This window comes from Pseudochaenichthys georgianus, chromosome 12, assembly GCF_902827115.2.
Source record: "Pseudochaenichthys georgianus chromosome 12, fPseGeo1.2, whole genome shotgun sequence".
Classification (NCBI taxonomy): Eukaryota; Metazoa; Chordata; class Actinopteri; order Perciformes; family Channichthyidae; genus Pseudochaenichthys; species Pseudochaenichthys georgianus.
Window position 1 is genome coordinate 26030245 of NC_047514.1, and position 13855 is coordinate 26044099.

The 13855-nt window shown below is 41.2% G+C and overlaps 1 protein-coding gene across 3 annotated transcripts; it reads left to right on the forward strand.

Moving 5' to 3' along the window:
• Window positions 1-4447: 4447 nt before the first annotated feature.
• On the forward strand, window positions 4448-13080 carry dab2 (DAB adaptor protein 2). 3 transcript variants are annotated; one of them, XM_034095626.2, is made up of 15 exons: window positions 4448-4659; window positions 7275-7484; window positions 7564-7703; window positions 7870-7968; window positions 8045-8176; window positions 8294-8377; window positions 8654-8680; window positions 8764-8811; window positions 8923-8985; window positions 10157-10774; window positions 11325-11454; window positions 11564-12202; window positions 12280-12467; window positions 12574-12660; window positions 12755-13080. In XM_034095626.2, the coding sequence occupies exons 2-14, from the start codon at window positions 7358-7360 to the stop codon at window positions 12640-12642; spliced, it is 2364 nt and encodes a 787-aa protein (XP_033951517.1). In that variant the 5' UTR covers window positions 4448-4659; window positions 7275-7357; the 3' UTR covers window positions 12643-12660; window positions 12755-13080. The 3 variants fall into 3 exon arrangements, with proteins under 3 accessions (XP_033951517.1, XP_033951518.1, XP_033951519.1); XM_034095627.2 differs by having other exon boundaries at window positions 12577-12660; XM_034095628.2 differs by lacking the exon at window positions 10157-10774 and having other exon boundaries at window positions 4449-4659.
• Window positions 13081-13855: the final 775 nt, after the last annotated feature.

The window sequence follows — 13855 nt, forward strand, 5'->3', positions numbered from 1 at the left end:
GGCTATGTGGTCACGGCCCGCTGGAGAGGCACAAATATGTGCTGAGGTCACCACTTTTACGATGTTCGGCAGTTTCCTCCCAGCTCTCTCAGGAAACCAGAGGGTAGGTAAGGTGCTTGGCCAATATTTCTCCTGACTAGAAAGACTTCCTGTTATTTAGGGGGGAGGAAGGTTGGAACTGTGTGGATTGGAAACACTGTGGAACAGCCTCGCTTTACTGTCATTCACACATGTTGTGGACTTTGTCATCTTGTGAGACAGAATATGATGACGTATTGCCACTTGTCTTACTGCTTTATGTTGTTATTTTTAGACTGAAATGGTCAAGAGTAGTGAAGGCAGTTGGGAGTTCAAAGAACAGAGTTGGACAGAGAGGATACAATCTAAGACTACCTCAATTATGGACTGGAGATAAGTGGCTATCTTAGGTTCTGGTTGTGGTGGCAGCCGGTTCCAGCATTCACGCCCTAAATGCTGGATGTTTGGATTGTGGCCTTCCTGTAATAAACTGAGGAAAAGGACACTTCCCATTTGATAGTCTCTGTCAGCATTCTATCATAAAAATAACTAATGTGCATGTGCTGACTTGTGCCCTCCGTAGTATGTTTCTAGAAAAAGGGTCTCATTCTGTTTCCTTACCTATCAAGTTGTACATCCAACATGTCGTCCTGTATGCAGCTGGGTGGCTGCGTTGGGTGTGCCACTGATCAAAACAGACATGAATCATTTTCAGCAGAACAGGGAATTCATCATTTGAACCCAACGTCATCAGACAGTGATGCTGGATCAAAGAGGCACGTCATTGACGAGAAACAGGATGACCACCTCAGAAGCTTGAGAAGTCACGTGAATATGAAGCTTTCCCTGATTTATTATGTTTTTATTATAAATATAGTTGCATGGACACAATATATATATATATATTTATATATATATATTTATTTATTTAAAGGCATAAAGCACAATATAACATTTTAAATGTCAGCTATTATGTCTGGGGTTCGGCAATTCTAAACAAAACTCAGATGATATTAAATGTTTAATACGAGGTTATGAAAAAAGTTCATTCCAGTGGTCTGACTGAGGGGAAAAGAGACTGCTCAGTTATCTGCCTTCTGAGGAGCTCATCCCCTGAAAACCGCCTGTCAGCAGAACACAGGATACAAGGCAGGAAGGACGTCCTTCCTCTGTCCCTTTCTCTGTCATTTCTCAGCATCCATCGTACAACATAGATTTTACTGTAAATATTTTTAACATAAGACAATATCATTTCAATATTTTTGCATAATAAATTGCATTTTCTGCAGTTTTTGTGGTGCCAGAACTTCATATAAAACCTACTTTAGTGTGATAGATGTAAGTACATTCAGATGTAATGTATACATCTGTCTGTTCTCATGTTGTGACTGATATCATGTTTCAGTCTTTAACGCATAATCAAGTTTAGAAAATAATTGCTAATCTTAGAAAGTTATTTATTTGCTTTCCTTGAAAAAAAATGAAATCTCCAATAGTGAGCCCCCTAACACCCAAAAGGGGATGCAGTGAAGTCAGGTTGGTAATATTCAATTGAAGACGTTAAACTGTAAGCAGCAAGATAACTTCCAGATGTTTCTACCACTTTCACTAATCAGACTAATTAGGACACTTTTTATTTGGCTCCTCAAACACTCACCTTGGGAAATTGCGGAAAAAATACCAAACCAACCAAATCTTTGTATTAGAAAGGATTCTGCTGCTATTTATGATTTATATTATACAATGTTGTAAATGTAACACTATAAAAAGGTCAATTTTATTTTATTTTGTATTAAATGTACTCTGTCTGACCCTACTGCTGATGTGTTATAGTGTGTGAAGAAATGTCTTAAATAATGTAAGAATGAATACTGGTTCTCTGACGCTGCTCCAATGGATTAGCATAGGAAAAACGTTTTCTCAGTTTCTAATCAATATTCTCCAGCATGCTGCCAACAGTAACATTATCACAAACCAATAATGCCGATAGCTCAGCTTTTATTGAGCTGCAGTGAAACCGACACCAGCTGTGGGATGTTTAAGTGGTGCTCAATTACCATAAGTCATGTTAAAGTTGCCTGATAATTGCATTATAAGTTCTTGTTAGGTGACGGTTCACCATAAACATGTATTTACAGAAGTGAAACCTACTACCAGTACACAGGAAAAAGCCACATTGACATCCCTACACATATTAATGCGGATCGCAGTGCTTATATATGTTGGTGAATCCTTTTCCAATAATTTGTTTCCATCTTTTAGGATGTTCTTTTGAAGAAGCTCGAGCGCTTTGTCTTTTTAATTGAGGCTATCCCTGTTTATACTAACAACCCAGGACTTCTCTTAATTATGCCAAACAAACATACATGAATGCCTCTGCAAACAGTGCACAAAGCACTTCCTGTGTGACTTTCCTGGGAATGTCATAACTGGCACTCAGTGCTTAGAACAGCAAACATAAAAACTGTCATTACCCAGCCTAATCACTGCATGGTATCGAAAAGCAAAATAGGCATTTATACTGAGGAAGTTGATGACCCATTTTCAACCATATAACTACAGTTATGCACTAACACGGCATGGCAGAGGAAATATAGTGCCTGCTCGTTTAGAAAATGTGCTGTGTTAGCAAAAGAAGAGTATCCCCTCTGGTTTAGACTTCCCCTCACTCCTTAAACGTTTAATAATATGATGTTTAGTGCACGAATGGCTTAAAATATATAAGTGATTTTTTAAATTTTAAACTGATGCAACGCTTAAGTCAACTTCCAAAACAGATGTTGGGTATCAAGAACAGCCTTGATTACCATATTTCACATTTCATACAACACCGAAAGATTAAAACAATAACTCTGCCTAATTCACAGATCTATAAGGCTACATTAGCATAAATATGGATTAATGTTTCTCACCAACTTAAATGTTCAAAGTTAAGTGTTGTATGCACCCTCCTTTAACATTAAACTCATAGCTGTGTTTGGTCTCCACCAGCTCCTCAGGAAAATATCTGGCTCTTTAGCGTCTGAATGATCCACTCTGTTCACCAGCAGTCATTAAATGTTCTGACTGATGTTTGGTGCCAAGCATTATACCATACTGAGTGTTTTTAGGGCTTACTGCTTAAATGAGAACAGTGACTGTGGACCAAAACAGGAACATTAGAGTCGCAGGCCCTAAAACCAAAACAATAAGCTAAAGGAAGCTTACAGCTCATGTTCTGTATCGAGCAATTCCTTGTCAAAAAATGTCATGGGCTCAGTATTGTCATACACATGTGTTTCAAAATGCCCACCAGTATTGCAGTGCCCAAAAAACCCCAGACTAGCCTGCCTGAATGTTCCCTCCCACGTCCCACCATCACTCACCTCTGATGTGTTTGAGTGAACAGCTCTAATTATGCTTTGAACAGCTGGTCAACACTACATCTATTCTCATAGCCAGCACACAGGACCCAATCCCCAGAAGACACCACAGCACACATCCAGCACACCACCATGCTGTTTATTGACTACAGCAAGTTCACCACCAGATCTCCCAAAGCTTGACACAAATCTCAATGACAACTGTGCATCTGGGTCCTGACTTTCTGACTGCAACACTTTTGGAAGAAACAAAGGGGTTACATCCCCCTTAATGTCAATGTGTGTAAAGCTTTGAGTACCTTGGTGTCATCACAGAGAGCCATAATACAACGTGTATCCCCTTAAATAATAAGGAATTTCTACTATTGCAGGGAGCATCAGTAAAGACATTCACAAATGATTGTCGGGTTCCACCTACTTATCATGGTGCTTTGAGTTCTTTTAACTAAACATATAGTGTAAAAATGTAATTTAAAGACCTACTGTCTGTAAATGTAATAATGCACGTAGGGTTCGGGCTTGGTTATACTCTCTCTGACTTGGGTCAGGTTTGGACAGAAATGTGCAGCCCACTATGCAGGCTCTGCAAGAATAAGGCTAGGATAATCATAAAGGACTCCAGGATAATGTTGGAAAGAAGGTTCCTGACCAGCAGAGGCTCAGGAAGAAGCAGGCCCCGGATCCTAAAGGAGACATCTGCCCCTCCCCCCTGAGGAATTACACTTTACTGGAATTATAAAATAAAATTTGACAAAAAAGTATGATTGATGTATCTGTAATAATTGTTGTTGCTTCAACATTGTCAAATATTTTCAACATATTTATATTTTTCTAAGAAGGAACCTAATGTGTTTAAAGCTGCAGGCACTAGATTTTTAAATAAGCGATGCAAGCACGACAGCATTGTTCAAAAGTGTGTTTTACAAAAAAAAGCAAAGGAAATCAGATCTATTTTCTTATGACACAACATCTTTCACGACCCGCTCGCTGTGAGGCCATATGACTGGTGGAGAAATCCTCCCCACGTGAAGAGCCCGCCCCCCCCGGCCAGTTAAAATGTGCAGAGAGTTAGGTCTGTCAGTCAGTGAAGGGTTAAACTGGGAGTTTGCAGCAGTCTCTCATTTCTGTCCACGGCATTTAGCGGAAAACATCTGACTCTTTTCCGAAAGCTGTGTTTGGCTTTTACTCATTTTGGAGCCGGAGCCGTGGAGGCATTACGGGACAAAAGGCAGTGTTTCGACAGCAGGATTGTAACATCTCATTACGCGCTTTCAAACAGGTAGGTCTCTGTGCTGGTAACATTTTCCATCCATGCATTAATTAAGGAATCCAGCAAAGAACTAGAGGTAGTCATTTTGAAGTAGCTACATACATGTTTCCATTTGATTTCGCCTTTAAAAGCCACACGTATAACGGGTTGCAGCTTTGTGCGGATTGCGCTGTCTCAAACAGACATTTAATCAATTAACTGTACTTTCCTACACATCTCTGCGGGAGGTAAAACTTAATTCCATGTTTTCATTTGGACTCGTTTCATTTCCTGTCCCAACTGCTGGGATAACAAACCATTTAAAATCTCTTTTCTGCAAGTTTTCTTTCCAGGAGAGTCTTGGAGCAGCATCCTGTTAACAAACATTTCCTTGTTTAAACTTGAGCCATTAGGAAACCATGATGTTCAAAACCTTTTTAATTGCATCTCTTGTCTACATACATATAGTCCAAGCTATATCGTAGTTTAAGTGCAAAACAACTTGAATTTAGTATGAAAGTGTTTGCATGGCCTTTGTGTCCACAGTGGGCCTGTGGTATTTCACCATCTCATTCACTTGCAGACTGAGTCATTCCCTGATTTCCTCCAGATGTGCAGTAGTTTACGTTTCCTGACGGCCAAGGATTGTGACATGTCTGCCCTTACACTGCAGTTATTCTGCTGACAAATATGAATTTTAACTTGTGTAAATTCTGTGGCTAAATGTTTGGGGACAGTGGTGGATTCTATAAAAACCTTTTTTTGTCTTCCCCTTCATCTGGTAATATGCTGGCTACCTTTTGGAGGAAGTTGTTAAAAGTAATCCTTTAACTTAAATCTGCAATGAATCGCTGACATTTCACTTTTTTTACTAGCCTTTCCTCCAGGTAGTGGGACTCTGACACCACTAGAAGTGCAATCATGTGTCACACGTGTGTGTAAACTGAGCATCAACAAGTGTTTAGGCTTCTGTCTTGTTTTAATACACTTACCCACATATCGGCAAGCATCTGTGCGGTTGCAGGAATGTCACCATGACAAACAAAACAGAAAAGGGCTTATTTTCTTTGTCTGTCTCAAATTCAAATATGGTACAGGTGGAGGAAATTAAGTTGATTGTTTTACAGCAGCTCTTATGATAAAACCCTCATTTGAACAGCAATCAAGCTCATTCTTAAAATAATGCACTCAATTGGAAGCCTTTCTTCACGCACTGTATTTTAAATCCCATTTCTCTTGCTGAATATCTGTATACTCTCAGACTCTGATATGGTCAGATGTGATTCATAGAGGCCACAGTTGGAACTTGATGACCTCAGCGATCCCATCAGTTATCCTATCCTTATGGCTCTCATTTCCTTTTTGAATCAAATCCATTTATCGGCCTGATCGATTTCATCATGAACAGTACCTCTGACTGGACAGCGGTGTTGAATGTTCTCACAATATGAAAACTGATCCCACAGGTGCATTTTTGCTTGTTGTCACATGGGACTCATTTCTCCCTGATTCCACATCATCTATAAGTTTAGGTTTTATAGATGACTTTAAAATGCTGTGGTTAAGTGATCATTCCAAAGGCTATTGCAACTGCAATTTCTGTTTATAGTTGCTTAGCTGGGCATCACGAGATCTTTTGCTCTGTTACCGCAAGATTAACGACAGGTAATTGCTCAACCTTTGCCCACCATCAACCTTTGGCCCGCCCTACATCTTCTTTACTCTCAGTGCAGGCAGTGGAGCGTCCGCTGCCGGTCTTAAGGGTACGTATATATGTCCCCGCAGAGCCATGTTTGCCTCGCTTGTATTCTACTTGATGTGCCGAATGCATGTGAATGTTTGCACTCGGCTGGGCTTGTTTGATTGAACAGAATCCGTCCCACATAACATAGTTGAGGACATATAGGTGAATCCCAGCTGCTGTGGTGTCCGCTGCAGTCCTCTGTGATGTTGTTGTTGCCTCATGTGACGGTGCCTTGTGTTTCCGGCACAGTGAGGGCCAAGGTATTCGTGATGTAAGTGTTGGCAGATACATTAATGATGTCATTGTTGATTATCAGTACACATGAATACGACTAGCATGTTGCTTCTTGTCATGGTTTCACATCATGCTTATTTGATGGCATTTGTATGGGTCTGACAACAAAATGCGTCTTTCTTTGTCCTAGTTACGCATCCTTAAAAAGCTTCCCTAAACAAATGTACCGATGGATGGCAGGAGAACAATATTTGTAGAGAGGTGACTGTTTTCTGGATCTTTATCTTTAGGATAATACGCTCGTTCTACGGGGCTGAACAACTCACACGGCATGTGTAAAGGTTACAGTGTGTTTTCTGTGATCTTGTCCTATGATGTTGTATAGGTCATGGGTCTGCTTTGCCTCTCTCCTTGAAGGGTGTCTCTGTGGTTGTAAATGTTTACTGTGGATTGTTAACATATTTGATTGTTTATGATGTGCCAAACATCTTTTCAGCAGCTACCTTCCAACCTTTAGCAGTAACAAAGTATTTTCACTCATCCTTTTATGCCTCCTCAACGGTATTTTGTTTTTAGTTTGACCAGAATAAGTACATATTGACCTTTTTATCTGCTTCTTTATCTTTTTTTTCTCTCCTCACATGCACTTCTCATGTGTGGGTGCTAGGGCTCTGTTTGGTTGACCTCGCTGCCCCTGAATCAGGAGCTGCTGCCTGCCTTCCTCTTGTCCAGTGAGGCTCTCTCCACACCATGTCTGCTGAGGTGGAGACCGCGCCGGTTCCTGCCGATCCGAGCGTCGTCGCTCCATCGACCCTCAACACTCCTCCCACCTCCCCAGCCACATCCAAAGTCCCATTCAAGAAAGAGAAGAAGAAAGGTGAGTGATTTAAAGACACACTTTGAGATTATTGTGCTGTGATCAAGACATCCATTTGACTGGTTGATGTTCTTCGCAGCCACAGAAAAGACAGATGAATACCTGCTGGGCCGGTTTCAGGGGGATGGGGTGAGGTACAAGGCTAAGCTGATTGGAGTCGATGATGTCTCGGAAGCCCGAGGAGACAAGATGAGCCAGGACTCCATGATGAAACTTAAGGTACACAAAGGACTGAGCCCTGCTATTTATAACATTAATGGAGTGGATGGTGTTTTTAAAGCTGGTGATTTAAATGTCATCTGCGGTCGGTATCATGAACAGACATTGGTTGTTTATGACAAAAGATAGAACATCTGAATAGTTTGTATTGTTTATTTGATACTAGGGTATGGCAGTAGCTGCTCGGTCCCAAGGCAAACACAAACAGAGGATCTGGATCAACATTTCCATGTCGGGCATCAAGATCATCGATGAGAAATCGGGAGTAAGTCTCCTTCCTTTACAGTGACATCACATGGTGTATTAGATTGTGTTGCTAATAAAGCATTTGTCCTCATAAGGTGATTGAACATGAGCACATGGTAAACAGGATCTCCTTCATCGCCAGAGATGTCACAGATACCAGGGCATTTGGATATGTGTGTGGATCAGAAGGGCAGCATCAGTTTTTTGCCATAAAGACTGCACAACAGGTAACATTTGCAAATAAACAGATACGCAAACTCAAGCATTGACATTTGCTTTGTGAAGGTAAAAAAAACTACCAAGACAGATGTGCAACAATGGCAATGTGTTCTGTCCCCTTCCAGGCAGAGCCCCTGGTCATTGACCTGAAAGATCTCTTCCAGGTCATCTTCAACCTGCGGAAGAAAGAGGCAGAGGCCTCACAGAAGGTAACGGAAGACTTTAAAACTGGGAAAATATATATGTTTCCTTTCAAAAGTTGGACTGTGAGACCTTGTTCTTTCTGAGAGAAACCCATTTGAATGTGGCCATTAGGGAAGGGTATGCAGTACACTGTAAACCCTCCTGAATGTCAACACTGCCTCTCTGTGTTCTTTCAATGAATCACATCTTCAGACATTCCATTGAAATGATGTGAACTGACACGCGCCTCACTGAATTACGGAAATAAGTATATTCATTAACAGTCTACCTCTTGTTTACAGGGGGAAAATGGCAGCGCTGTAGTTGAGGTAAGCACTTGGAAGCGCTTGTTTTCCCCAAATGATTTCTCTAACTCCTGCCTTAACCTTTTGCTTTTCTGTCCTTCTTTTAGAATGGGAGTGATGCCTTGCTAGGGGTAGATGGAGTAAAAACTGCTCAAGTAAGTTTGTCCGCTCCTGTTTTTTGTTAAGTGCTTAACATTAAATTGCATAGCTCTGATTTATAGTAGCTGGATAGATACTGTATGTTTCTGTTTCTTTTTGACATCCAGCCAGTGGAGCAGTTTGACCTTTTTGGAGACATGTCGACCCCTCCAGACATCCAGGCTCCAAATGTAAGTGTGGTGCCATAAAATGTTCCCTTTAGCTGGGCAACATAGTGGAATTATGCTTAGGAAATGAAGTGCAGCTGGGCATTTCCACTATTATACTTTCAGTGTATACTTTTCAGGCACCTTAAAGGTGGGGTAGGTAAGTTTGAGAAACCGGCTCGAGATACACTTTTTGTTATATTCCATGGAATGCTCTTAACGTCCGGATAGCAATGAATATCTGAAGTGCTTTGACAAAAAATCCATAAAATTCCATCATCTGTGGAAGCCGTGGTGCTGTAAAAAGCACGACCAATCATCTGAGCTGGCCCGGCTAAAGTAACTGGATGGCCTACCTGCCTGTCAGCCTTCCATCTGTGCACAAACTTATCTCGTGCCCTCATTGGTCATGTGCGCGTCCGTGTGTGTTGGAGGAGGGGCTCTGTGAGGAAGTTGTAGATTTCTTCCGGCTGTGTATTTTCAAATTCTAGCGATCTCGAGCTGGTTTCTCCAAAATTACCTACCCCACCTTTAATGTTGAGGGTAGGCCCTTGAAAACTTGTATTCAATTTTTTATTATCTATGGTAAGTTTTGTTTTTAAACCAGGTACAGATGCATTCATAGAATAACGTTTGCTACATGCTGCCTCACGTAGAAAAAACTAAATATGGTTCCATTCAATAACCTCAGCACTTTCCAGATCATTCCATGTGTGTAAACTCAATTCTAAAAAGGCCACACTTTTGTTTAATTACCAGTTGTATCAGATTTGACAGTTCATGATCTTTTAAGAATTGAGTTTAACTTCTTGTACCAATCTCATTGTTGTCCATCAAACCTCTAAAGCTGCTACAAATAGAATCTATGTAGAAGACATGTTTGTGTCACCTGGAGTCTTCGAAGGGTAATACTTCTGGGAAAATTCACAAGCCCAGTTTCAGGTCATGGCGTTAGTGCTGACTTCAACCTTGCTGAAGACAAAGGCAAGTTAGCAATTAGTCAATTTTTCCAATTGGACTTTGCTTTACCGTGACATTTATTTTCATTTTGAGGTAAATATTCTACAGGTAGCAGCTTTAAATTGTCTTTTCACACCATGTGATTCATTTTTCATTTTGTTAACACATGTGTTTTTCTCCTTCTGCAGAACTGATTCATAATTCTCTTTTTTTCTGCCCCTCTCATGTTAACCAGGAATCTAATGATATGCTCTTGCTGGACTTTTCTGCTGAAGTTGACAGCAATCAGAATTGCATAAAGGGACCGTCCTTTGTAACTTCCTATGCCCCTGACCATAGGGCATCTCCCCAAACAGAGAATCCCTTTTCCTCAACATTTGGCTACTTTCCAACCCCAGACAGTGACCCTTTCAGAGATGACCCGCTTTCTAAATCACCCCCTTGGTCAGAACCCCATAACTCACAGATCTCCCCCCCCACCAGTAATCACCTAAACAGCACTGCTGGCAACACGTTCACAACAATTATTAACAGTGGTTTGAATGGAGACCCCACACACCTCAGTCAGCAGATGAATGGGTTATCCAGTAAAACCATGATCCTCGCTCTCAGTAACGGACAGTGGCCACTAGGGGGCAACATAACTCAGAGCAACACCATCACCATGATGGACGAATCTGGAACAGTTCTCTCAACCAAAAACCCTTTTTTTGACTCATCATTAAACACTTCCCCTATCTCTAATGACATGACTCCTCCCCCACAACCCCCATTGGCTCATAGCAAGGATTCAGTTGTCATAAGTCCGCCTCCGCAGAGCTCTAAGGCTGGACGAGGTCGAAGGAGTGCAAAGGTGAAATTCCATAGCTAGATGAATCATGCTAGATTTGCATGTGTGATGCCTTAAATGGGCGGAATGCACAGGTTGCTAACACATCCCTTTCTTGGGCTATGCACTGGTGTCTGACAGGATATGACAGGATGCTTTTGTTTGGATAAGGTTATGGGTTCCTGGTTGGATCCACTCTGTCTTCGTGCATGCACTGGTGGTCACATGCTTCTCTAACTGGCTTGCATACATGACACTTTGACTGTGCTGCTGAACAATTCACTTTTACCTTTTGTCATTTCTGCTCTAAATCTATTTTCTAACATTCATGCATCAGTGATAAACGCCGTGGTAAGTGGAAAAGCATGTGTCGTATCAATGTTCAGGTAATGTAGTACTTTCGACTACATAATTGCAGTAAACAATTGGTTCAACTTTTGTTTAAACCTAATTTCTACTATACTGTTTGTTTATCTTATGAGTTATCATGTCTACAACTGTGTCAATGAGGTGAAATGAAACTTTTTAAATGTATAAAGTGTATATAATACTATTTTATAACTTTCTTGAATAGTCCGCAGCAGGTGATCTGTTTGGAGCAGAGCTATTTGCGGCCCCTGCTCAATCTGAAGCACCCCCCGCCTCAGGGGAATATTTCAACAGCACCCCCGCCAACTCCTACACCTCCTCCATAGCTGCTCTGGGTAATACACAAGAGGGAAACATTGTGTTTGACTCAGATATACAGTATTTGTTTAGGCTTTACACTCCCTTCCCTTTTAAACTTTGAAATCCCTTTTTCGTTATATCCAGGGAATCTGCAGTTAGGTCCTCCAGCTTTCACAAGCGTCCCTGCTGCAGGCATGTGGGGGGCCCCCGCCGCTGCACCGTCCATGTTCCCCATGCCAGGAGCTCCAGGGCAGAGGCCCAACTATCCACAGCCCTCTGCCTTCGGTGGCCTACCCATTCCCCCCACAGCCTGGGGCCAGCAGATGCCCCCTCAGTTCAGCGCTGCACCCTTATCCCCGCCTCACCTCAGCTGGGGCCAGCCTCCACCAAGTGCTCCAGGTTGGGGTCAGCCCGCCATGACCAATCCTTTCCAGCCTGGCCAGTTCTCCGGAATGGGTGACCAGCAGGGTCCGACACGCCCCCCTCCTAGGCCACCTGTTAAGGAAGCCCCTCCAAAGGTAGAGAACAGTGCCTTCACATCTCTGGACCCCCTTGGAGATAGAGAGAAGAAGAGTGGAAAGGACATGTTCAAGGACTTCCAGATCGCCAAGCCCCCTGCCATCCCAGCGAGGAAAGGAGACCTAGTGTCAAACGTTACTCCCCCCCCAGGCAGCAACGAACCCGGGGCATTCGATCAGTACTTTAACAATAAAGTGGGCCTGCCGCAGGATAATGCTGATCATGATGACTTTGATATCAATCAAATGTCAGCCGTTGTAAATGGTAAATCACCTAACATTTTGGAAGTTGACTATGTGTGAGAGTCGTCACTAATAGTGTCCTTGTAATGTGTCTGTTAGATGTTTCTAAACCAGCTCCTGTGCCAGCTGCAGCTCAAAGCTTTAACCCCGGCCTGCTAGATGCCGCCTTCTCTTCTGCTCCCATTGCAAATAATTCAGCCCCAGCCCAGGGACCCAAACATGACATGTTTGATCAAGCATTTGGGGCCCCCGATTCGAGTGTGTTTGGAGGGCCGCCTGTAGCCATGGTACATAGTTTTACACAGACGCAACATTTACACAGTATATATATATATATATACACTTTTCCAGACTCTCAGTAATGAATTTGAATTCCTGTTCTCTATTTGACAGCAGCCTGCTGTGCTGAACTCTGGATCAACAGCAGATTTTGGGGATCCTTTTGGAAATCCCTTTGCTTGACCATAACTTTGTCTATAAGTAAGTTTGCATTTATGTTTGATTATTACTAAATGTATTTAATCTAAAGGGGATACATATTATCTTGACAGTTTTTTCTTCTCTCTGCCCTTAGAGTTAAAATGGAGCTAATGGAGATCTTCACGTCAAATAAAATATTTGGGACAAGCTGCTACAACGTGCGCAAGACAATCCAAATGATGAGCGTTTCTAACTCTTGTCCCGAGCCCACCCTTCCTTTACACCTCGACCTCTGATGGTGGTGTTTTTACTATCCAATCAGTAGTTCCCCTTATTTGTAAAGACCACTGATTGAAAAATATAAATGTGTTGTCCTGATCTGCTGAAGATAGAAATGTATTGTATGAAAAAAAAGCACGTCCAAAGAATTTCACTGTTGATGCTGTCTGTATTAAAGAAATAAAATAATTCAATAATTAATTGTTAATTGACTTTTTCAGACTGAGTAAGTGAAGTAATGTTGGAAACCACTTAAGGTTCAACAGACCTAGATCATAGGCTTTGTCGATCACTGAAGTTCCATATTATTATATTAAATAAATATGGATATATATATATACAAAAAGATGTTAAATATATTTATCGGTTGTATAAATTGAAACAAGAGAAATTCAGATTGTAAAAAAAAACAACCCATTTGGAAATGCTCTTTATTAAAGCTATGCAATCTAAAAGTTAAAGTACTACAAAAGAGTGAATGTATTTTTTTTAAGAACACATTTTATCTAGAAAGTATCTTTCTGACATTTTAACAAAATGTAAATTAAGTTAGAATAAAATGGAAAACTATAACAAAACACAATCAATGATCTCTCCAGTGGTAGCCTCAAATATGAAATATAAATGGTGTAAAATAACCAACACCAAAAGCTGCTTACATATTTATCAGAATTAGCAACCTCCTAATTTGAAATGTAGCTACATTTTATTGTTAATTCTTCTGCACTTCTCAAGCAAAACACACGTAATTTGTTAGGGTTATTTTTGGATTGGTACATTGTTGCTTTTGCTTTAAAAATATTGTAATTAGTTATAATATACTGAGTATGATATTACAGATAATGTTTTCAAAGCCTTCAAAGAGTTTCATAGCATTGCTGCTCAGTCTTTAAGAAAATCCTTGCAAAACAACCTCACTCTCTTGCCTCAGCCAGTCGTTTTGCAGCGAGCTGACTACATCTCCCACAACCCCCTT